We start from the raw sequence: 24,184 nt of genomic DNA, 5'->3' as shown, positions 1-24,184 counted from the left end.
TTTTCCTTTCTTGTTGTCATATTAATCGTCATATTTCTTAATTTCTTCGTTTACATTCACGCATTAATTTCGTCAGTTAGCGTTACTTCACTTCACGTCACTTCACGTCACGTCACGTCACGTCCTCAGCTTCTGTGAGTTTGTTGAAGCCGGTTCTCCACCTTCTGTCCACTTTGGCTGTCTTGTTGTTTTCTATTTTGGAGAAACCAGTTAACACAGCGTTAGCTCAGCTAGCCAACAACTGACAATAATGTTGTCTGGTAACATAAAAAAAACTATATGGCGTAACCATGGTGACTGATGCGCTCAGGTGCTGTGGTAAAATGACAGTAACTGCCGTGAAAGTCCGCCTTAAAGCAATGCTCCAGAATACAGGTCTTAGCTGAGGGAAATACTTTGTTTTAAGGGACAAACTTAAGGTGGTTTATACAACCCTGCACTTCTTATTAGAGCTACACATGATGTGCTATTTTAACACAAACCTAGCATACTGCACGATTATGTTGCTCATTCCTCTGGCATGAAACAGTGGTGTGAACACAGGTGTCACCAGTTCTGTTCGATTCAGCTCAAACAGCGTCAAAGTGCTGCCAATGTGCACGTTGGCTTACCGGAAAGGTTCTGCTTCACTAAATGGAACACAACCATAATAAGCATCACTGGTAACACCTGTGTTTACCCTCCTGTTTCATATCAGTACGGCTGCAGTGAAAAAGGTCCGAAACTGCTTTAAAAGGACTTTCGTTGAACCAGTGAAGTGAAAATAACACAGGAAGTCAGCATGACGAAAACTGCAACAAAAATTAACATGATATACTGTACAGTAAACTGTAAACTGAATATCTTTGGGTTGTGGATAAAACGAGACACTGGAGGATGTCACTTTTGAAAACAGCGATCAACGTTTTTCACCATTTACTTACATTTTATGGACCATGGAAACTTGGATCGATCAATCGAAAAAAATACTGTGCAGATTAACAGACAAAGAAAATAATCATTAGTTGCAGCCCTATAGCAGTGCAAAGAAATGACTACTTACTAGGGATGCAACTAACAATTCTTTACATTATCAATTAATCTCACAATTATTTCAACAATTGATCAATTAATTGTTTAGTCCATAAAATGCCAAAAAACTTTGTGAAAAATGTTCATCGCAATTTCCCAGAGCACAAAGTGATGTCCTCAAATGCTTCTTTTGTCCAACTAATAGTCCAAAACTCAGACTCTGTATTTACTGTTATAAATTACTAAGCGGCAGAAGCTAATGGTATGACTGAAACAATTCATTGATTAGCAAAATATTTGCAACTCATTTTCTGTTACACTAATGATTAATCAACTTGTCGTTGCAGCTCTACTGCAGACCACCGATATAACTAAACACATTTAATCCAGACATTTATTCTCATTCATTTATTTTAAGAAATTATATTATTATTACAATGTTCATTAAATTAGGACCTTTCAAATCAGGACCCTCCTTATATTTACAAATTTCACAGTGAACCTGGTACATTTGGTTAAAATATCACGAACAGAGATATCTTAAAACCCTGTTAATAATAATTTTCTCAAAATAAACTCTGAGAGGAAACTAACAGAATCAACTCATCATAGGAAAGTAACAAATAAAAAACAAGAACAGGTTGAGGAGATTAAGGCAAGAAAAGGGATCATGGAAATTTAGCCCCACCCCGAAAACATCTGGGCTATGAAATCCATCAACAGCAGTGCAACAATGCAACATGATCACAGCTAGGTCCGTGGCCTTTACAGGTAGAAAGCGTGATAGTATGCCAAAAATCAAAGGTAGGTCCCTTATAATCAGTGCACCCTACCTACTAATTCCAACTGCAAGGCCCAATATGCATCTAAGTAACGGCATCCAAACAGGGAGACGTATCAGAAGCTCCAAGCTTCACTTTCCTGCCTCACGCCAGCTCCTCTTTCCTGCCAACATGCTCTGCAGGTAAATCTGAATAAAAGGTTTGGGCATGAGAGCTCTAAGAGGACCTTTGTTGGTCTAAAGAATTGTAACCACTAAAAAGTCTTTGATGAGGACAGGAATGTCAGGAGGACAAGGCGGACACGGGAGACGAGGATGTGGGTCAACAATGACGGCAAAGCTCAGATCACTCCAGCCTCTGGGGCACGCAGCCTTCCATCTCCAACACTTCGGGCCATCCCTCAAACTTGTTGGTGTCTGCGCTGTTCTTTATATGCTGGAAGAGGTAAACAAAGCACACACACTCGTATTATGCTTAACAGGAAAAAAAAAAAACCCCGAGTTGTCTTTACAAGCCGGTACAATGTACGCGTCTATTTGGACAGGCTTAACAGCAGAGGTATGGCATTCTTAGGAAGTCACAAGCAAAGCAATATATCTTACTGTTTAACATGGGACTCAAACAGGGCTTGTCTGTTTAGTGTTCTGATAAGCACATACAAGACCAAAAACCAACAAAAGCTCATGAGTGATAGTGCTCTATAGTTAACAGATTACACACGGTTACACCAGACCTGTAATCCTTACATAAAAAGAAAAAGCTTAACAAAAGATGGAAATGGCTATTACAAACAGGCGTGTCACATTAGGCTGATTGCCAACTACAGTAGCAGGATATGACAGCCCTAAGGCATTGATACCGTCAACCTTAAAATCAGAAGTGGAGGAGGTATTCAAGCTCATTTCTTTAAGTAAAAGTAGTAGTACCACAGCAGTGAAATACTCCATCACATGTAAAAGTCCTACATTCAAAATTTGACTGAAAATGAGACAGGAAGTCAGTTCTTTTATCCTAATATCGGTACTAAAATGACTTTAAATAGTACTGGTGGCTAAACAGTGCCTGAGCCAACACTTAAAGAAAAGGAAAGAGAGAGGGGAACATAATGATGGTCGATGACAATTAAATAACATATTTTTTTTCATTGCTAAGGCAAACTTGAGCTTGAAATTGAATAACAAAACCGATACCATTTTCAAGTATGATTAAATACATAAATCTAAATAAATACAAAACACTACAAATAAATAAGTGAATAAAAAACAGAATGCAATGATTTGCAGATGATTTTTAACTTATATTCAAATGAATTCAGTACAAAGACAATATATTTTAAACTGATCTGACTTTATTGTTTTTGGTAAATATATGCTCATTCTGAGTATGAGCCCTGCGACATGTTTCAAAAGTGAAAAATTGTGCTGTCAACGGACAAGGCTGCTGGAGTATGACAAACCACTGTCCAACGTTTGGGTGTCTCATAAGCCTTTAAACACATTTATCCGTTACCCCAAATGGACTTCTAAGCTCAACACACCTTTTTAATCCTATGGAGAATGCAGACGTAACTAGACACAAAATCCACATTGTGTTAAGTAGGTGTGTCATATATCATTTAACCGACAGCATTGTTTATCTGAATGGATTAGATGGAACTGCAGCTGAATTAAGTTGATCCAAGAGCTCTTTAGGGACATTTCATCTGAGCTCTCCCATTTCAGCTGTTGGGGACAACACTGATATTTCATTTTTCGGCTAATGTGCTGGTGATTTCCTGGTAGCATAGTTTTATTTGACATAAGGTGTAAATATTTTCAGTTGTACAAAGACAAATACAGAATGCAGTTGTTGTTTTTGCTTCCATCCCTTAATACTTTGTTTTAGGGTGTCATTGTAAATATGGGATTTATGGATTGTGTTACCTGCTCAAATGGAGTCTTGGTCTTGATGCCTTTCCCTCCTACAAAGATCCAGTTATCCCTGAAGCCAACATTACTGATAGCTGAGCTGCCCAGATCAGCAATTAGCTTCCTGGCTTCATCATTGAGTCTGCAGGACACAGATGACAGATATTATTTCATGGCCACATCTGCAGCCAATATTAGAGACGAATAAAGCAATTTACATTAATCGTGTCAATCTAAATTATATCAGCAGGCGAGGGGAAATTGTGGAGAAAGTCCTTACTTTGTCGAGGGATCATCGAATGAGGCCATCATCACGACTGTCCCTTCATCAATTTCCTTCAGGAATTTAATTAAGGGAGCCACATCTACACAAATGTACACATGGTTAACACAATGTATGTGCGTTTTTACACGTTTAATATAATGCATTTGTGTTTTTAAATGTCTAAAATAAAAGTGATGAGACATACTCACCTCCTGCCCACATATCAAAAAAGTCTGTCTTGATAAGATCCCCTGTTCTACCTGTGGGGGGAAAAGACCCAAATTTAGACCACATAAAGCTGAAATTTTCTCTACATGAAACAGGATTTACAGTTTTTATTAACATTAATTAATTAACAAGCATATACACATCTTTTTTTTTTTTTAACACAGGTGCACAGTCTGTTGCTGCAGCAGTGTAATATTACTATCAGCAGCGGCTTGTTTAATGAGCAAATGGACTCCAGAGTATTTAATTCTAGCTGATGAAGTTACCATTAACCAGGGCGATGTTGATTCCTCTCCCCACGTTATTCTTCACGCCGCTCATTAGTCTAAAACAAAGCAAAGGAGGACAGTGAGAGTGGAGCCGAATGGATATTTTCACATGTGCAGCAAAAGATTGTGACATATTATAGCCATGGAGGGAAATACTTCAGGTCCCGTTGTTTTGGATGTATAAGAACTATAGAAATAGCTAATTACTGTTTATTAACATATGGTTATTAAACACACTATAAAGGTCACTATAAGCAGATATGAGTCATTAATGTGTAAGGTAACAACTATATTTCCTTCTGTGGGCACCTATAAGTTGAGGCTGGTGTATAAACAGATAATGAATTATAATATAGTATAGAAAACTGTATTGTACATTAATAAACACCTTAAAATGTTCTTACAGCTGTGTATAACTACATTATAGTGTGACAGGCATCATTTATTATATGTTATACTGCATATAACTGCAGGTTTTAAAGGGCAGGTGAATTATTTTAATGTTTTTATATCATTCAGAGTCAACCTTTGACATCAAGTGTTACTCAGTGGAGCGGTGTTTGACATTACAACAGTTCCTGGACTAGGTGTGCGTAGGATTAGATCTTTTTTCCACCTTCATCAAACATTATGACAGCTAAGACTTTTTTCAGCTGTTGAGTTGTTTTAATGTTGACTTAAGATAAGATATAACTCTGTTAATCTTGAAGGAAATTCTTGTGTCAGTTTCCTCCAAAATTACAGTAATATAAGAATAACAACAATGGAGCATCAAATAAATAAATAAAAAGTTGTAATGGCAATTACTTTAAAAGTAATATTGCCAGTGAAATTGTTGGTTAATAAAAAAACTGATATTGCATCAGATAACAATGTAAATTTAGCACAATATTGAACAGAACTGTACATGATAATAATGACAAGTAACAGTGATATGTACATGACATGTAAGATAAGATATTCCTTTATTAGTCCCATGGCAGGGAAATTTGCAATTCACACACAACAAATCGCTATGACTGCAACTAATGAGTATTGTAATTAGCCATTAATATTAAGTCAATAAGACTTAATATTTTTTCTGTCTACATCGTTGTTTTGCTTTTAAGAAATTCATAGTCCCAACACCAGAGATTTAATTTCTTATTATATGAAACTGAGAAAAGCAGTAAATCATCAACTTTGAGAAGCTGGAGTCAATGAATGTTGCTCGATAAATGACTAATGAAATAATAGAAAAGATGACTAATTATGTAATTTGTCACAGTCTGGCTCAATTAGCCATGACAAACATGAGGGAGACACAGACTGAAGGCAAAATAATTAAATTAAATCATTCACAAATTAACTAATAACAAACACAAACATAAACTGAGGAAAAGATGAGATGTGAGTATCAGAAAAGTCAGTGGTGAAGGTGTGTGTTTGTGTGTGCATGAAAGTGAAATGCAGTGACGTGAAGAGATGTTGTGTGGCAGCAAACAAAGAAGATGACGCACGGTGGAAGATGATGAGAGAAGAGAGCGCTCTTTCAGTACCAAAGCCATCATTCTTCAAACACAGACAGTAATGCATTTAAAATTGAAAGTGATTGCGTACAGCTCAAAGGAAACAGCCTTAGGCTACAGGCTGTATTGATTTGTGACTATGGCCAAAACAAATATTTGCTGTGGCGTTTCTGTGTTTTTGTGTTCTCCTGACAAAAGCAAATAATGGCTTCTAATTCTCCCAATGACTGGGCAGATGAAACATGTTTACAAACCAGATTTGTGATCAAAAGATTAAAGATCAAATATGAAAAGTTCACATACCCACGACAGCAAGAAAGGTTAACGGTATAAAAAGTATTTTTTATGATTTAGGTTTATACTTGCTCTCATCTCCTCTTTCTCTTCCTCACTTCCATACATCCACTTTTCTTCCCTCCTCCTTTCTTTCTTTCTTTCTTATTTTGATCAAGGAAACTAAAACCAAACTTCCTAGATTTATTTATGTATTGCTTTCTTGTTTTTAACCAAGGAAACTAGAAGGCGTTGTACTAGTCACCTCACTCACGGTGTAACAATAAACCAGTACAAAAATTACAATTACCAACATAAACCACTGAACAAACACATTACAAACAATAACATTTGCATGTTAGAAATGCAACATGGGATAATTATGCAAATGAGAATCATCTCTCAGACTCAGATCAGCTGCACATGTGAATATCACCAGGTAGAATCTAATGTGTCACACAAGGGCTGAAGGACACCATTACACAAGTTACATTACGGCTAAATTCCACCAGGCTCTGCTGAGTAATATTGAAGGCAGACTGTAGCAGCCGGAGCCGATCCCTGCCATTCTGCACAATGCTTGTGATTCCACCAGCAGTGCCTCAGCATGTCCCAGAAGCGTCTCTCCACCCCACTCCGCTTCAAATATGTGCCAAGTCTATTTAGCACAAAGCAGACTGAGCCAGCAAGAAGTCAGTCAATAAAATACCCTGTGCAGACTTCTGATCGTAAAGACAACCAGCAAACAAACTGTTTAACCACATAGTTTGCTTATCCCTGGTAGAAGCACAACACTGAAAGAGGGACAAAAAAAACGCCTAAATCTGAGCGAGTAAACATAATTAGAAAACACTTCGATGATGAAACACTTCTGGTGGGGGCTGCAGACGTGTGGAGGACGGATCAAAACCATGGTGCAGACATGCTGTGCTTAGTAGAATCAACTAGTTACACAAACTACACAAGCCTTCCAGAATGAAGTTCAGTTTCAGCCTCATGTAATCTTACTGCTACTACTAGTACAAATAGTAGTAGTAATAATGGTAACAGAAATAATAATCAATAAAAAAAGGATGCTGGTATCAGTATCAGTGAATATGCAATTCAGATATTGGAATTTGGATCTGAACTTTAAAAAACGGGATCGGTATATCTCTATACTTCACCCATGCAACCATAAAAGAAGAACAAGCAGAGCACACCTGAAATATCCAAAGAGCACCTGTATGTGATCAACAGTAAGACCCAGCAGCACTTCCACTCTATTGTCTTCAGTATAAAAGGTAATATACGCTCCCGTGTTTCTGAAAGTTTCAGGACGTCACTTCACTTACAGTTTGTCCTCCAGGCAGATTCTGGGCCCCACCACACTGGCCGCTCCACTCGCCATCTTGAAGGCAAAGTGTCCCACTGGACATGCCTTGGACAGCCCACACTTGTACCTCACTGGCTTTGTTGCTGTGAACAGAAAACTCTATTTACACATCAACTAACAGGGGACAATATCGGGTAACACAGGGTACAGTCATAAGCCTGACGCAGACACAGAACAAATATTAAAGGTTCAGCTCTAAATACAAAGCACTACATAAACACACACCATAAACTGCATAGTGCTTTTCTATTATCTAGAGAACACAGGTTCTTTTATTACCTTTGTCGTGTCAACTGATATAGAAATATTTTAAAAAAGGAGGAACATGCATCGAAACAGATCAGTTATAGTGGAAAAAAAGATAAAATATGAAATAATAATAACTGAAGCATACTTACGGCCATCATTCGCAGGCAAAGACTTGGCTGAAAAGCAAAAATACATAAATATTAAAGGGGACTTCACCTATATTGTGGTCATTTAAATGCAGCTGTGTGAAAAACCCCAACACAAACCACCCTGTTCTAAACATAACAATGACCAATATTTAGTTCCTATAATTTGAACACAAGCTGTAGGTCACACAAAGGTAAGACATACTGCCATTACTACAAAATATTCACTCACATTAACTGAATAAATAACTAGATGTCATGTTCCCATGTACAACTGAAACTCCCCCACTTCCTGCTCAGGGCCATATCTGAAGTGGTGATAAGATCGGTTTCCTTTTGCAAGGAATGTTACTCACACATCACACTGCTCAGTTTAAAATCCATGTTAATCTCCAGCAGCTGAAAGGCCAGAAAGACAGCAAGGAGGAATGCAAAGATGAGCGCAGCCAACTTCAAAATAGCTGAAATACAAGATAAGAGAATATTGAAAAAAAACAAATTCAAACTGCATCACTTGAAATGATCACAATCAGAGTCTGGAAAATTTCAAGGAAAATGTATGGTATTCAATTGGAGACATAAAATACCAAATAACATCAAATGTTATCAAAGTTTATGACAACCATGGCCAATGAGCTGAGAGTAACTGTGAACATGAAGTTTGTAATTAGCATTAATTTTAGAATTATTTATTTATTCTTTTCATTATTTTTTAACCTTCACTATGAACTGCATTTGTTTTAGCAATCATTTACATAAACTACTTCCTCCTCACAAACACGACTCTTACTATTCTTTTATGCAGTATGCAGTATATTAGGCCTGTTTTATACTGTCTATTATCTATCATCTTTTTATTGTGTAATTAGAATAAGCAGATTTTGCATTTTATTCTACACCATAAGAGTGAAAAACATTCGTGATGTTTGTGTATGCATGTTACAAGTATTTTACATTAGGCTTGGGCAGTATCAAGGTATTACGGTATACCAAGGTATGATTTTCAATACTGTCATTATGAATAAATTTATCTGAAACACTTAAGTTGCAACTGTTTTGTTTATTGATGGAAAATAAACAGACAAAATTAAATTAACTTACTGCTAATAAATCACTCATGTTTATTTTTAGCAGGAAACTTAACCAACAAGAATTATTTAGAAGTAGAAAATAAAGCATTAGTCTAGTTCATCATTTCGGTCTCCTTGCTATTTAATTAATCATGACTACATATGGAATAATGAATATATAAAAGCATGGACCCAAATAAAGTCAAATACAAAACCCAGTCTCTGGAGATGACTAACTTAAAGGACACTTACCGCCAGCTCTGACCATCATCGCGACCCTCCAGCCACTTTTCCACAGCAAAAAAACTGTAGCGATAAAATACACACAGAAAAAAAACACTTCATCATTTTGAACTAGCTATATCTGTGTATGGAGGTTTACCATAACGGTTTATCAGGTGACCTCAACTTTCGTTGACGATGAGTTGGCTGCTAATGACATGACACATTCAGCTGCAGAGTACAGTACTGAGAAAGTTGGGTAATGTCACTTTTGTTTTACTGAAACAGCTACTGCAAGGCAGTAGGCCGCTATGAAGCAATAACCCGCTATCTTTATGGCACCACGCGTAACTTGGAAGCTAAATTTTGGCAAGCTAACTAACGTTAGCATCAACGGTAACGTTAGCATTTGAAACAGACGCTGCGTTGGTGTAACTTCCTCGTTTCTGCCTAACGTCAGCCGTGCTAAGCTAACTGACAGCGACATAAGTCCAGCGAAAGGTAAATGATAGCAGGGAATAATTTAGTGTAAATCAAAATGATACCCGCTAAGACCAGGCTTACCTGTTTGATTGCCAGGGTAACCACAAATGCCAGTCCGACGAGCTCTTCAACTGCACTGATTCCTGTATTGACAGGTGAGCTGGTCAGTGGACCAAGGGAGGGTAAGATGCTCCACTCCGATGGAAAAAACGAAGACAGACAAAAGTTTTAAAAAGTGTATCTGTATTTTTAAAATAAACATTAAGTCTACCGTGAAATGTACCTTTTCAGCACTGACCATGATCTATAGGGAAACTTTAAAAAAAAAGAGTGATTTTAATCCTCCTCCTACCAACATATTTAGCCTACAAATCGATTGGCAAGAATGACCCACTGTAGGCCTGAGAAAGAACCATAGCGAAATGCTAACATAGTTCTCTCTTATAACATTATTGTTAATGATTAATGCCATCTGAAGAAAAAGTACTATGATTATTATTATTTTAGGGAAGTTCTAGTTCATTTGCATATTGTGTAAAACAAAAATAGACAGACAGGTAATCAATGCCCCTACTCCACTTATAGCGTGTGATACTTTAAATTAAAACCCATGGCAAACATGAACTTAATCAATAAATGGGGTGATTTATAAAAATTAGATGGAAATGAATGCTTGACTGGGCTTGACCCCAGTACACTGGTATTTTTAAAAAGGACACATTTATGAAATCATCAGGAACAAATTGACAAAGTAATGCTAAATGATAAATACAGGCTACAAATGGGAACAATTTCACATACGTTTTTAACAGAGTCAAGGAAGAATAGTTATTAAAATTCCTGTTAAATTTGAACCTATAGTATCTCTTGGTAAGATATGTGTTTTTGTATTTTGGGAGAATATGGGAAATTCTCCTGAAGTAATGATCCCTTAATGTGTGAATTCCATTAAATCTACAAAGTAGTATTTAAATGTTGATAATTGCAAAGTTCCCCAACACAGCTAGATGAGACTCAAGTTTAATGGTTAATTCAACAATATAATAACTTGTGTTTTGGGGATCCTTTTCTATACTAAGTTACATGCCACTTCTACTGTATACTGAAGAGTTGTGGTAGCGTTTCACGAGTGGGACATCTTCTTAATAATAAATCTTTGTTTCCATCACACTAACTTCCTCATTTTTCTTCTTCTGTTCACATTGAAACAGACGTTACGGCGCCACCAGCGCCCTCTGATGGACAGAAGCTTTGAGACGTTTTTATTGTGCATTTAACTTCATCATGGCGTGTTTTAAACTACAGCTTACACAGTATAAAGAACACATAATAATAATAACATGCCGTGTTTGGTTTTATGTTTTACAAATGCACATTTTCAGGATTTTCTTGTTTTTCTTCACATTAAACAGAAAGTAAAAAGGTGGTGCAACACAATTAAAATAAAAAAAACACTGTACAAATCATAGATTAAGCAAAGTAAAGCAATGAAATGAAGTCAGGTCAATAAATTAAAACATTCTCATGCTTGTCATTCAAATCCTCAGAATCCGCCACAACGGCCGCTCCCATCAAATCATTCGGGATAAGTCCAACAAAATTCTGTTGACAGTCTTTTTCAGCACAGCTGCTTTCAATCGTGAACATCCATTACATCCATTAATATGTGTTGTGTGTCATTCAATAAGATCCTGTCAACAAAAGGAGGAAAAAGAATCAGTGTACATGGAAAAATCACACTATCTGAAAGTTTTTATATGTCAAAACAATACAAAAAATATATAAAACACTGCTAAATAACTCTCACATCATCTGAATCCTGCTGGCAGGCTGTGCCATTGCTGCTGGTGGCGCTTTCAAGATCAGCCGTGATGCCATTAATGTCATCCTGAATCTGGAGGTTGGAGAAACGATACACCGGCGTCCTGTAGAGGGCGACATTAAACCACAACAGTCAGTTAACACTGGGCGCATGAAAGCATGTGAACACAGCACAGGGGCCGTATTACAGAAACTTCCTGGGAAGTACGGATGCTTGTGTGGACCTGTTCATCTGGAAAGGCTTTTTTCCTGAGTCAGGTCCTAAACCTAATCACCATGGTAACCAAACAGTTAAGACTAGATCTGTGAGTTTCTGTTATTTGGCTGCAGATTTGCATCCAGCTCACCTGTTATTATAAACCACTCTCCGAACGGCAAAGATGGCAGAAATGACAGCCACCAGGACAATGACTCCTGCTCCTGCACACACCAGGATCAACACCAGCCTCTCTCGCTGGAAAAATACAAGAAACAGCTGTTGTAGTCCTAAAACACATGAACAACTGAAGGTGAACTCTGATTATCAGAGCGACAAATCTACTGACCGGTGTGTCAAAGTGTGTGACGGGAGACGAGGACCTGGCACCAGGTGGCCCCGGGCTGGGTTTGACCCCACAGGGTCTGATGACCGTCTGCTCTGAGAACTGAGGAGCGAATCCCCCCTCACACCTGTCACTCGCGACCTTACGGTACCTGCACACAGAGCCAGAAGTGTGTGAGTGCGCGCAGGAGGTGTGATTCTTCATTTTCAATAAGGAAGCAAGCACTCATACCCTGCAGTCAGAAGCTCGTCCTCCTCTCCGTTCAGACAGGGATCCAAGGTTTTGTTTGCAGCGCTGGATTGTCTCACACACTCTGAGGTGTTCACATGACGATAGTAACCATAGTCACTGTTGAAAAGGACAGTTTAAAGCTTACAATGGAAAATGTTATAATATTTAAGCTTAGGCTCTGATAAACCTGTTTCACGTAATCTTTGCAACATACCATAAGTAATCTTCTCTGATGCATGGGCAGGGACTTTGTTTCTTGCTCACCACGAAGTTTCCCCCGTTCCTGCACACAGATTGTTTCTTCAGCCTCCTGTAAGTCTCTTTGACACCCAGGATGCAGCCCTTTCTCTCCGAGTCTCCTCCGGCTGCAGAATGAGCCAACCACTCTTCATAGTCCTGCTTATTACCTGAGGAATTAGATGATTAACAAGCAGAAACCAGCCGTTAGTGGCGACCACTTCAAAACGGGGAGGGAAAATGAAACAAAAATGTTGCTGAAAAACAAGTTCCTGGAGCTACATAGAGCGATGCTAACTTCTGGTCTGGCCTACAAAAATACATCATCCTGAACCACTCTATCTAACAGGTCCATTTTCTTTTGTTTGGTGAGTGTGTCTATAAACGCTTTGCAACATTGTGTTGGGGCTGAACGGTCTTCTGGTTCTAATTGAAATGTTGCTGAATCCTGCTTGCTGCTCGTTTCTGTCCAAAAGTAGTGGGAAGAACCCAAAGAATGAAGTAGAAACAGAAATCTAAGTATAAAATACATATGAAGCTGATTGAAAAAACTTAGCAACAAGCAGAAGCGTCAACAGCTAACGGTTTGACTCACTGGATGCACTTTTGCCAAACTGTTTAAAGTTGTAAGCATGCCACTTTGTAAAATCTAACATAAATGAAAAAAGAGGAACATAGGTCTATTCATAGTTTCTTAGAAGTAGAAGTTATGGAAAGTTCCAGCAGGTCATGGGTTGCTAAGTTTATGTAAAAGGAAACTGTTGCAAGGTGCCACCTCACTGGAGACAAGTTGATGCAGCAGGTGGTAAAGTGCCGTATACATGATGTGAAGTATAGATAACAGGAGTAAGGTGGGATTATAGCGTACTGACTCACACTCTCTTGTAATGAGGCTCTGGAAGTCAATGGTGACGGTCACCCACATGGGCTGACTGTCGTCCTCCGGCCTGAAGCCCCACACACTAACGTTCATGGCCTTGGTCCCCGGCTCGGACGCCAGGCCAGCGAAGAAGAAGGGCTGCTCGGTGAAGTTGTAGGACTTCCAGCACTGACCCTCGTCTGTGGAGAACCTGGAGACGACAAACGGCACCAAAAATATGGTATAATCCTAAGCAACTTCGGTGCAAGCGAACCTCTTTCAAAAACTGCAAAATAATACAAACTATCTGCTCAGTACTTGATAGTCTTGACTTGTGCTTCCCGGTGGGCCTCCACAGCCACAATGAGACCCCCGGAGTCCAATATGCTGTAGTGGTGAGGACCTCTCAGTGTCCCCCTCCAGTTATAACCCCCGTCTGAGGACACAAACACATCTGGGTGCTGCGACGATGACAGAGAGTCTCCAACAGTGCCTGCAGAAGAAACAAGATTATTATTATATATCAAAAGTTTGATCTTATTTGTTTTGTGTGTTAAAAGGTCAATTACCATGAGCGATGACTAGACCGATAGCAGTCGGTTCAGACAGAGCCAGCATGGGGACGATGAGTTTGTTGCGACTGTGCTCTCCATGAATATGAAGGTTGCACTGATGAAAAACACACACACATATAATGTTTTAGTGACTAATGCGTTAAATATAGTGTTAATATTCAGCCTGGGATTAGAGTTTTCTCCGTATAACTTCCTACCCTCTCAACGTGCTCTCCACAGTCCACGTTCTCAGGTTTGTTGAGTTGTCTCCAGGTCCCTCCTCTGTTGAAGGAAATGACGGATCTTATACGACCATCTGCAACAAAACACTTCATTTATTCATCAATATTTTTATCAAAATGCAAAAGTACAAAACAAGTAAATGGAAAACCACCCAAAAGCTCCGCTCTGCTCCTCAGTTCCCCTTTTCAACCTCATTGCTCTCACCTGCTGTCTCCAGAACTTTACTTCACTTTTGTTCTCTCTTCTCCACAGACCTGCCATTCTCCACATTTCCACTAGATGTCCTCAGCTTTCCCTTCTTTCCTCATCCACCCACCTGCTCCCACGTCTCATCAGTCCCGCACTCACCAGGCCTGCTCCACCCAATCCTCACCTGCACATCTTCATGTTTCTGCCTGACCTGCCTGTTTGTGCATTTTACTCCATTCTTTCCTGCTGCTTTTCGATTTCTTTCCCTGCGTAGGTCTGCAGCCTTCTACATTTGACCCTTGCCTGCCTCACCGTCCCTTAAGCCTTTGTGGTCCCCAGACGCTTTGTGGCTGTATTTCAACGTGGCAACCTATTGTCGTGTGTGAATATATATACAGAGCTTGCGTGGCAAGACACACAGGTTGCAAACCCTACCATCGTCCAGTTTGTTAGTGAGGTAGACTCCTCGCAGTGAAGTTATGTTGGTGAAATCGCTCTTCCTCTGCCCATCAAACAGGTGACGCTCCAGTGATTTGGTAAACAAGATTCCACGGTCATCTGACGTGTACATGGTCCCAAAGAAGGTATCTGTTGTGAAACACAGTGATAAGACATGCGGTTACTCCTCTAATGTCAAGGGTTAAAGTTAGCCGTCATTTGTATGAACTTAATGATGTATTGATCAGATCATTGGTGGTGTCTGTTTCATGTTGGTGGCGAACCTCATCACTTCCAGAGAGGTGCAAAGAGGATGTTGCTGCTCGTGTCCTCTTACTTCTTCTTTGTTTGTCACACAAAAACTATAAAAAGTGAGTAACTGCCAGTGCCACATCCTAAAATAGCTTTATTTTGCTGTTGCACCTGTCCACAGCACTGCCTAGCTTCTAAAAACTAGGGATGTGTCGACCGCCACCTGCTGTAGGTGACACACTGACTACGGACGAATACCTCATACAACCCCACTTTAAAAAAATACGTTTGTCGCCTTCAAAGCGAATCAGCACCTGGGAACAGCTGACACAAACCTTTAAACATCAGCACCATAACAACCACGTCGTCATCATCAATCATATTTTAAGTGTGTGAAGCTCACACACGTGTCAGCTGAAGCCATGAAGGACGAGCTCAGCTGAGGGATGTGATGGACGTGCTTTACGTGTGTGTGTGTGTGCTTGTGTTACACCCTGATCCCAAGATATGTTTGTCAGCTTTTGCAGTGTAAACTAAATCTCCCTCCCTCCAGGCAACAAAAGATAAAGCCCCTCTACCCCCGTATCTCCCCTATTTATCTCTGCAGCACAAAAGTCCCATCAGCGAACCCTAACTGGAGCACTGGCCGGGGAAAAAGAAGCACAATAATAATGTGGAGCAAAAATAATAGACGTGAATGAGAAAGAGATGTAAAGCATGAGAGGGGGAGGAGGGAGAAAAACGAAAAGGAACAAAGAGCGGGCAGCTGGACTCATGCACAAACACTCACTTAGTATGATGGAATGATTTGTCAGCAACGCCAAGAACTTGTGAAACCAGTCTGGCCTTTACCGTTGAGCTTTTCCATTACAACAAAAGGGGCTGAGAGAGCTATAAATTCTGCCATGTTGTCCTCACAACATGGGCAGATTTGTGAATATGTGTCAAGCATGTTTTTGAGGTAGTTTTTGGGGTGTGTCTACGTGTTTTTTGTTTTTTTTTACCTCCTGGGTTGTCCACATGCATAAAGAGCATATCCTCATCTCCGTCCAGGATGGAGTAGAACTGCAAACACACACACATATCGGGTGAGTGAGCACATGTGGGTGAGAAAATCTGGAATAACAAAAAACTTTGATGACTAATTTAATCTTCACCATAAACCTTGTCTAATCGCCGTGAGAGAGAGCGTGTGTTTGTGCTGTCAACAAGATGCCGTGGGTGTGGAGGTGTGTGTGTGGGGGGGGGTGTTTCAACAGAGCAGATGTGTGTTCAGTTGATGTTGAAAAAGGAAATGTTGCCATTGATGTTTTTTACTTGAGGTAAACGGTCCAAAAGCATGTGTGTGTGTGTGTGTGTGTGTGTGTGTGTGTGTGTGTGTGTCGGTGAAACTGAAGTGACCGGAGAGTTTAAAACTTCCCCAAACTCCAAGTCTGACTCAAAGTGTGAGGGACACATGTGACAAATTATATCAACATCTGCATCTTTTCTGTGGTGTTGTTTGAAATATTTGATACAAAAGGCACAAAACAAGCAGCGCTACCAGAAAAAAATGGTCTAAAATTGACAACATTTTGATTGAAATCAGGAACTACCTGATCAAAGAAGAATGAGTAAAGAAGTAGTCCAGAAATTCAGCTGCAGATTTTGGTACGTGACAGTTTTTGATGAATATTAACCGAACTTGAAGGGATAGTTCAGACTATTTGAAGTGGGGGTTCCATAGTCAGTGAACGAAGACAGCAGTCGAGATGCCCCCGGAAAAACTGATTTTAGCCACCTAAAAAAGGTCCAACTAAAAAAAAAACTATATCAGTTTAAGTGCACACACTCTCGCAGTACAGTGAGACCTCGAGGAACACCACAGAAAAAAATCATGCTGTGGTTTGGTACCAAAAACTTGTGACCTTTTGAGATTCCTGTAAGAAATTTTACGCAGAGAGATCAAGTTTCAGTGAAACGGCATCATCACGCATGAATAAAATTGGGCCAAACGAATCCGGTCTCAGCTTTGCAGTCATTACCAATTCATGCAAGTCCAATACTGTGCAGTATACAGAGACATTAGAACAGACAAAAATAACACATTATGTTGCATGCAAAAACAACTGCACGGTTTTTGTGCCAAACCTGCACACGGCATTAGCATAAAGTGGGAAAGCTAGTAGGGCATGCTTGGTACAAATGGATGCCTTAAGTCTTCTGGTTTAATTTTAAATCTGACTTCGCCACAGCCTCTGACTGACCAAATAATGGCGGACATCCCTAATATGGGAACTCAACAATCAAACTAACCAAAAATGTAAAGATTACAACTTGGGTCTTATTTTTGTCATCATAATCAATAGAGTTGATTCAGCAGTATCTTCTCTCTGACGGTATTTGAACGCCTCTCACCTGCTCGGTGGAGGCAGAAGGCAGCAGAGCTTGACTGAAGGTGTCTCCTTGGTCCGATGAGAAATACATGACACGAGGGGACCTCTGGGAGCAAAACAACACAACCCTGTGTTTTATATGTGATTTGACTGCTTGAAAATACTCTGTGTAGTCTACATATTAATATGTGCTTTGTGTTATTATATTTTACCGAATCCTCCATCACAGAGAAGAAGAGGAAGGCTCCGATGTAGCCAAAGCTGAAGATGTCCTCGTGGATGATGGTGAAGGTCTTACCCAGATCTGTGGTCCTCTTCAGCACTAAATCCCCCCTCTCGTCTGCCTCAACTACAGAATGAGAATGAGTCATCACACAAGTTAATTAGTTTGTACAGCAGAGCGATAAGAACATTTCAAGCCCAGACATCTGGCTACTGACTTCCAAGAAAAACATTGCTTTCAGTTTTCTTTTGCCACTTTCAAAGGCTGAAAGGTGGGAGGTTCTGGGAAGTACCTTGCTGTTATCTTTGAGGGGAAATTTTCCTCATCCGGACTGAGGGTCTAACAATAGACGGTGTCATATGCTGTGCAGATTTTAAAGACCTCTGAGCAACATTGTGATTTCCAGCCCCTCTGATCAGAAAAATCAGCTGCAACCAGCTCAAATGTTCATTTATTCCACGTGTAATTAATGCAGATATAACGTGCAAATGACCCTTTGCTAAGCTCCTCCCACAAACAGCAACTGTCCAATCATAGCTTAGCAGGCATGTCAAGCTTTGTACGTCACTACATGTTGAACCACTGAGCAAGATGAGCAAGCAGCTTAGAGTTTAGATGGTGGCATGTTTTTGTATTAATGCTGTGATTTTGGTTTCAAAAACCTTTGCCATTTTGGAGATTTCTTTGTTTTTTCTTTGCAACAATTGTATTTTTTTGGCAGTTAGATGGCCCTACAACCTCTGGATGCCCCAGGTCTTTAGTTTGTGGTTGTCAAGTTTCATGAGGCTTATCCCAGAGGTCATTATGAATCATTTCATAGAGGGATGTCAAGTTTCCAAAAAATGGTGTCACTACATTGAAATGGCTACTATGAAGACTGACATCGTCAAATAAGAATGCATTTGGGCTCATTGAATCCACAAGAGTCTTAGCTTTCCAGTCAGACCCAATTTATTTTATGTCAATTCTGTTTAGGGACCTTAGAGTGCAGAAATATTGAAAAAAAGACAGAAAAATGACAACTTCATGTGATCGGCATAAAGTGGGTAAAGTCTGTAAAGGGGTGTCTTCAACTAAATTCACTGGTCACATCTTTTTTAAGCTCTTTGTCATAATTAAAGTGGATTTCTTACAGCTTCTTACCTGCGTCTACCTGACTGTAGCTGAAGAATAAATTAATGCCGGCCCCCCTGATGGAAAGAGGAAGTTAGAAACATGCCACAAAAGTGTCACAACAGATCACATGGATTCTTTTTACAGATTACTTTTCTTCCCCACAACAAAACATACAGCAGTTAGAAAAATATTAAAGTAAAATTGCACTATTGTAAATATGGTTCGTGTGTGTGATTTCTTTTCGACACAGTGGGGTTTAGTGTGAGGGTTTTGTTCGCTGTTTATCCTCACCACGCGAAAGAATGCACTCCATCATGAACTTTTGTCCACTTGGCGCCAAAGTCCAGAGAGAGCCACAGACCGCCCTGCGAGGAACAGAGCGATGTTTACCTTTAGTTTAAGGTGTGTGCTTGATGTGTGTGTTTGTGGGCATAATGCTGCAGGTGTTTCAGCCCACAATGTTTAGCCCAGCGCCTTGAGAATCCAAATAAAAAAAAAAAAAAACAAGAGAGACAACAGTTAAAGGGCCATGTAACTCACATCAATGCTGAGAGCCACGAGGTAGTCGGAGTTGAGGAAGTGGTACGTGATTGGCTGAGCCAGGTGGAAGGGAAGTTGGATGAATTTGAAGGTTGCGCCAGCATCCGTGGAGGTGAAGATGATCCCGCCTCGGTGCTCCACCACCGGGACGTCTGCTGTCAGTATCACCTATCAATTAAAACCGATGAAAAGCAGACGTGAGATGGAAAGTTGGCAGGACTGATGACAGGATGCTAAACAAATATATTTATAAAAATATAAACATTTTTAACTGCACATTTTCATCAGAGAAGATGCTGGTTTTCAAAAGGACAGAAAGGTTTACGTGTTCGTTTTTTTCATAAGTTCACCTTATCAGACAAAATATCTTTTTACATTTTCTGTTCTAAACTATGGAATTATCTCAAAAATAATGAGAGAGTGTCTCAACATAATAACAAACTTTCTCTCCCTCTTACAACTTGAGTCATTATATCGAGAAATTAAATTATTTATTGCATCACATTGGTGGGAATGGGCTTCTGTACACATCCTAGAAAAAAATCTCCCCATCCTCACAAATCTTCCTAATTTCATGAGCGAGTAGAAAGCTTGCTGGTGCCAAATTTTCTGTGTTTCCGTGCATTTCTGTGCGTGTATTTTTAAACATGTCGGCCACAACACTGTAAGAACACGAGCAGAAGTGGTTTGACAGCGAAAAATATGGCATGAGACAGTTAGATGGCGGTTCAGCAAGTGACATGTCTTCACACTTTCATGAGGCAACATCACACACACCTCCTCGTGTAGGAACATGCAACACAGTCCCCCAACTGAAACTCTAACTGCCCTCCTGTTCACTCACAGAGCTCCTTGGTCCAACGCTGACTCCAAACTCCTCCCTGATGAAGGTGTTGTTGATCCGTTGGGAAATGTCATGGAAGGATTTTCCGTAATCCGTACTGAGGAGAGAAAGACAGGAAGTTTTTACAGAACGTACTGCGGGTCGCTCATGTCACGCTGCATTTTCCTCTAACATATCGGACGCTAGCTCACCTGCGATAAAGTCGTGAGGAGCCTCCTTCAAAGAAAGAATCTATCGGAGCACTAAATGTTGACAGCACCAGGACAACCTAAAGGAAATACAGCAGTGTGTTTAAAACCTAGACATGATGACAAATTCCTCTGAGCTCGTGTAACAGTTGAGAAAACCTGGCAGGCTACCTGGTAAAACCTCGTGCTAAGCTCGTCTATGTTGAAAAGAAAACCACATTTTGAAGATAGTTACACATCACATCACATCTTAAGGTAGCTAATGTTAGCAAAACAGTAGCTAGCTATCTAGCTCACAATTTATGTAGAGCAGAAGTTAACTAGCATTTTGCTACAGAGCAAAACACTAGCTAACTAGCTACTTAAGGATTGATGCAGATTAGCTAGTTAGCTAGTCGTCTGTTGTTTTGCTAAAATTAGCTAACTCAGTGGTTCCCAAACTGAAGGGCGGGGAAATCTGATGGTACCATCTTAATGTTATTTCACTAAAATTCAACTTGAATCCTCTTTTATCTGTTGTTCAACTTGTCACTGGTAATGACTGATTAAAAAATGTGGGGTTATTTTTGTTCTCCAGCAGCGTTTTTAACTCTCTTCAAAATTTGTTTCTCTTTTCAGCATAGACAAGCCTAGCATGTAGCACATCTAACTACAGGAAACAGTACGTAAGAAAGTTTACCAAAGCTCTAAAAGGGGTCAGTTATCAAGGTCCACATTGACCTATTGACATATGACCACAAAATTTACTAAGTTATCGTTTTAATGTGACATAAGTTGTGAGGGTGCTTCAGGTAGACTGTTTAAAAACTATATATTTCATGCTAAAAAACACAGTTGTGGTGCTGCAGTAATACTAAGATACTCACTCCCGTACCATCGCCCACCCATGTGAGAATCACGTAGGAGCCGTCATCACCGTTAAACCCTGTCTAGGAGAAAGAGAGAAGAGACACTCACACATATGACAGCATCGCTTTTAAAGTTTAAAAAAACAACCATCTAAACTGCATTTCTCCACACAATTTCCACTTCCTGAGATGGTGAAATAACACTGCTTACCAAATGGAGTTAATGGGCTGAAGAGCCAGTTATGTTCAGTGGTTGATTACCACAGTGGTAACTAGATCATCACTTTGCACAGATGTCGTTTATTGTCATTTTCTGACTACAATTTCACTTATATATTTAGTTTTTTAAGAGTTATCTTCTTGAATATTCTGAAACAATGCAACAAGAGCAGATGAAGCAAGAAAAACATCACTTCCTGTCCTAGTGACAAGTTTATGTGCTAAGAAATTCATTTTTTGTGTTTAATAAAACTCATAGCTGCAAGACTTTAAAAATGATATGAAGCATTTGCAGTGGTCTAATGTAACTAGGTACATTCACTCAAGGACTGTACTTAAATAAAAAATTGAGGGTGAACACTACTTTTTACTTCACTACATTTGTCTGACAGCTTTAGTTACTGGTTACTTTTCTGGTTACAATTTTTCATGTCTTTCCTGTCCAGTAATTAGCTCAACCTTAAACATCCACAGGAGTAAAATGCACAATAAAGCAGCAGTAATATTAATCCAAAAAATATCACTGACAGGGACCATTTTACTGCAGGATGAGTATTTTTACTTCTGATACCTTGAGTACAATTCACTGGCAGTACTTCTAAAAAAACATTATTTGTTTTCAGTTAATGTTATTAATTAATTGATATTAATTCAGTTTTCCTTAATTAAAGATGTCAGTTAAGCTTAAGACATTGAGATGAACCAACAGCTGTTCATGATAATGTTTCTGATAAACTCAATTTGATGAGTTGACTGAACTCTGTACAGTACATTAATTCAGTTCATCATTTCAACTAAAAAGAAATTCCCATATCTTTTTTTTTTGTTTACAGTGCACTGACACGGACCATTTTACTGCAGAATGAGTATTGATAGTTTAAGTACATTTTGCTAATATTAATTATTTTTAAAAAACACTATTTGCTTTAACTTAAAAAAAAAATAGTCCAGACTGCCTTCAAATTTTAAGTTAACTGAATGTGAAAAGGCAAATTAAAGTACTTTTGCAATACTTGAAACTTACTTATTAACATTAAATTCATGAGATTCAATAAATTCCTGTATCATTTTTTATAGTATGCATAGTTTTACTTATGCATAACATTTACTTGTAATTGAGTATTTTCACAGTGTAATATTTTACCCAAGTAAAGGATCTGAATACTTCTTCTGCACATTTGATGGACAGTAACTCAAACACACCTCCTCACCTCATGTGTGTTGTCGTCCAGGACCTTGTGCTCGGCGGGGGTGAGGGGGATCCGGCAGGAGGTGAAGGGAGGACCGTGAGAAGGTCTGGGGGTCCCGGAGGAGCCGCTCATGTCCCTCCTGGGGCGTGAGCGCGCTGCGCCCTGGCTCTCATCATCCTGCTGAGGCCGGTGGAAAGTCACCGTCCCTCTGCCTTCAGCACCCAGGAGGAGAAGGACCGCACCCAGGAGAACGAGTCTCCAGATCATATCCGATGCGACAAAAATAAGAGGACCTCAATTAAAAAAAAAAGAAGTGACCGAAATGCGTGCCTTTACTGAGTGAGTTATTATCACTGCGCTGTGAGGCAAAGTGGGGGTGGGAGGGACGCGCCTGGACGGGTCATTAACATAAAAAGTGCTGTGTGAGGTGGTGCGTTCTCCGCCAGCAGGTGTTTCTGCCCGCATCCAGGTGACCTGAGCTGCTGCTGCAGGATTTACATTTCAACTGTATTTGATGGACACGCACCTTGTGGTCATTTGCAACTAATACAAGCAGCGAGAGTAAATGTGAGAGGCTAATTTGTGATGCGTTCAGTGTTGTCAAAACGGTTGAAGACGTGACTTTTATGTTTTATATTTTATGGACATGTTTTACTATATTTATCTTGTATTATTTTATTCTGTTTTATTCAACATTATCTGCTATTTTATTGTCATTAGTAGGGGAGACCAGGGCCTATTGCAACATTTTTTACATTTTCCTTCATAACTGACAGACTACTTGAAATACACTAGTCATCTTTTGTTATAAGAAATATATATGTACTCTAGTTAAGAAAAAAATATTCATCCTAAAATTAACTTTCATTACCTTAAAATCTGTTTTTGTTTTGTTTTGTTGAAAACTTGTGCTATGGTGAAATGATCTTGCTCCTTTTGCAAAGGTAGAAAGAGAATACTGAGCATGTGCAGAGTGAGTGTCATCACTCTAGCTTGTTTCTGATTGGAGGAATTGAGAGATTTACAACTCCTCCTGTTACAGTTGCCCCTGGTGTCCCCTATTGTTTTGTTTTTATCATATTATTAATTTTATGTTTTATCTTTCTATTGTACTTTATCTTAGTCCATGTTTAATGTAACTCTATATTATTATTATTATTATTATTATTATTATTATTATTATTATTATTATTATTATTATCATTATTATTGTCTTTTTACTCTTTTATTTCATTCAATCGCAGGTTTCACTTGTTTAAAAAAAATAAACCTGTATGATATGTGCTATACAAATTAAGTTGGACTGACTGACTGAAAAATAGGATTTTTTGGAACAATAAAAGACAGAGAAAATGCATTTATACCTGGACTGAAGAAGTTCTTGCGAGTTCTGAAAATAGAACGAGACGTGAATGCAGCATAATAGAATGGGGTTTCTACCTTGTTTTATGTGTAGTGGGGACAAGTGAACGCAAGAGGGCGTCATG

The 24,184-nt window shown here is 39.3% G+C and overlaps 2 protein-coding genes and 1 long non-coding RNA gene across 3 annotated transcripts; all 3 read right to left on the bottom strand.

Moving 5' to 3' along the window:
• Nucleotides 1–1,404: 1,404 nt before the first annotated feature.
• Nucleotides 1,405–9,959, bottom strand: fam3c (FAM3 metabolism regulating signaling molecule C). Its single transcript, XM_084711161.1, has 10 exons — nucleotides 9,870–9,959; nucleotides 9,336–9,389; nucleotides 8,370–8,474; nucleotides 8,017–8,043; nucleotides 7,578–7,701; nucleotides 4,460–4,518; nucleotides 4,175–4,225; nucleotides 3,981–4,065; nucleotides 3,716–3,842; nucleotides 1,405–2,228 (listed from the first exon to the last, which is right to left on the bottom strand). The coding sequence occupies exons 2-10, from the start codon at nucleotides 9,352–9,354 to the stop codon at nucleotides 2,139–2,141; spliced, it is 687 nt and encodes a 228-aa protein (XP_084567287.1). The 5' UTR covers nucleotides 9,355–9,389; nucleotides 9,870–9,959; the 3' UTR covers nucleotides 1,405–2,138.
• Nucleotides 9,960–10,550: 591 nt separating this feature from the next.
• On the bottom strand, nucleotides 10,551–11,916 carry LOC146306879 (uncharacterized). Its single transcript, XR_014769002.1, has 2 exons — nucleotides 11,596–11,916; nucleotides 10,551–11,479 (listed from the first exon to the last, which is right to left on the bottom strand). It is a non-coding gene; the product is annotated as an uncharacterized LOC146306879 (long non-coding RNA).
• A 3-nt stretch (nucleotides 11,917–11,919) lies between these two features.
• Nucleotides 11,920–23,362, bottom strand: LOC146306878 (sortilin). The gene is made up of 19 exons (XM_084711185.1): nucleotides 22,719–23,362; nucleotides 21,307–21,369; nucleotides 20,444–20,520; nucleotides 20,253–20,349; nucleotides 19,409–19,576; nucleotides 19,160–19,233; nucleotides 18,896–18,942; nucleotides 17,742–17,878; nucleotides 17,552–17,635; nucleotides 16,159–16,219; nucleotides 14,900–15,052; nucleotides 14,251–14,348; nucleotides 14,048–14,147; nucleotides 13,797–13,971; nucleotides 13,496–13,689; nucleotides 12,597–12,789; nucleotides 12,383–12,499; nucleotides 12,155–12,302; nucleotides 11,920–12,063 (listed from the first exon to the last, which is right to left on the bottom strand). Exons 1-19 carry the CDS (start codon nucleotides 22,962–22,964, stop codon nucleotides 11,953–11,955), a joined length of 2,343 nt encoding a protein of 780 aa, XP_084567311.1. The 5' UTR covers nucleotides 22,965–23,362; the 3' UTR covers nucleotides 11,920–11,952.
• Between the last annotated feature and the right edge of the window lie 822 nt (nucleotides 23,363–24,184).

Source organism: Lutjanus erythropterus, chromosome 22 (genome assembly GCF_056507025.1).
Source record: "Lutjanus erythropterus isolate fLutEry1 chromosome 22, fLutEry1.hap2, whole genome shotgun sequence".
Classification (NCBI taxonomy): Eukaryota; Metazoa; Chordata; class Actinopteri; order Lutjaniformes; family Lutjanidae; genus Lutjanus; species Lutjanus erythropterus.
The sequence above is the reverse complement of the archived record's forward strand: the minus strand, read 5'-3'. Positions and strand labels throughout refer to the sequence as shown.

What these genes read in the sequence shown, in the direction of transcription:
- fam3c (XM_084711161.1), bottom strand. An exon ending in TTTGCCTGCGAATGATGGCC is followed by an intron (nt 7,702 to 8,016) that starts GTAAGTATGCTT and finishes TTCTGTTCACAG; the next exon opens with CAACAAAGCCAGTGAGGTAC. An exon ending in TTCGATGATCCCTCGACAAA is followed by an intron (nt 3,843 to 3,980) that starts GTAAGGACTTTC and finishes TGTGTCCTGCAG; the next exon opens with ACTCAATGATGAAGCCAGGA.
- LOC146306878 (XM_084711185.1), bottom strand. Translation starts at nt 22,964, where the DNA reads ATGATCTGGAGACTCGTTCTCCTGGGTGCGGTCCTTCTCCTCCTGGGT. An exon ending in GGGTGGGCGATGGTACGGGA is followed by an intron (nt 20,521 to 21,306) that starts GTGAGTATCTTA and finishes TATTTCCTTTAG; the next exon opens with GTTGTCCTGGTGCTGTCAAC. An exon ending in TCTCTGTGATGGAGGATTCG is followed by an intron (nt 17,636 to 17,741) that starts GTAAAATATAAT and finishes TTTTGCTCCCAG; the next exon opens with AGGTCCCCTCGTGTCATGTA.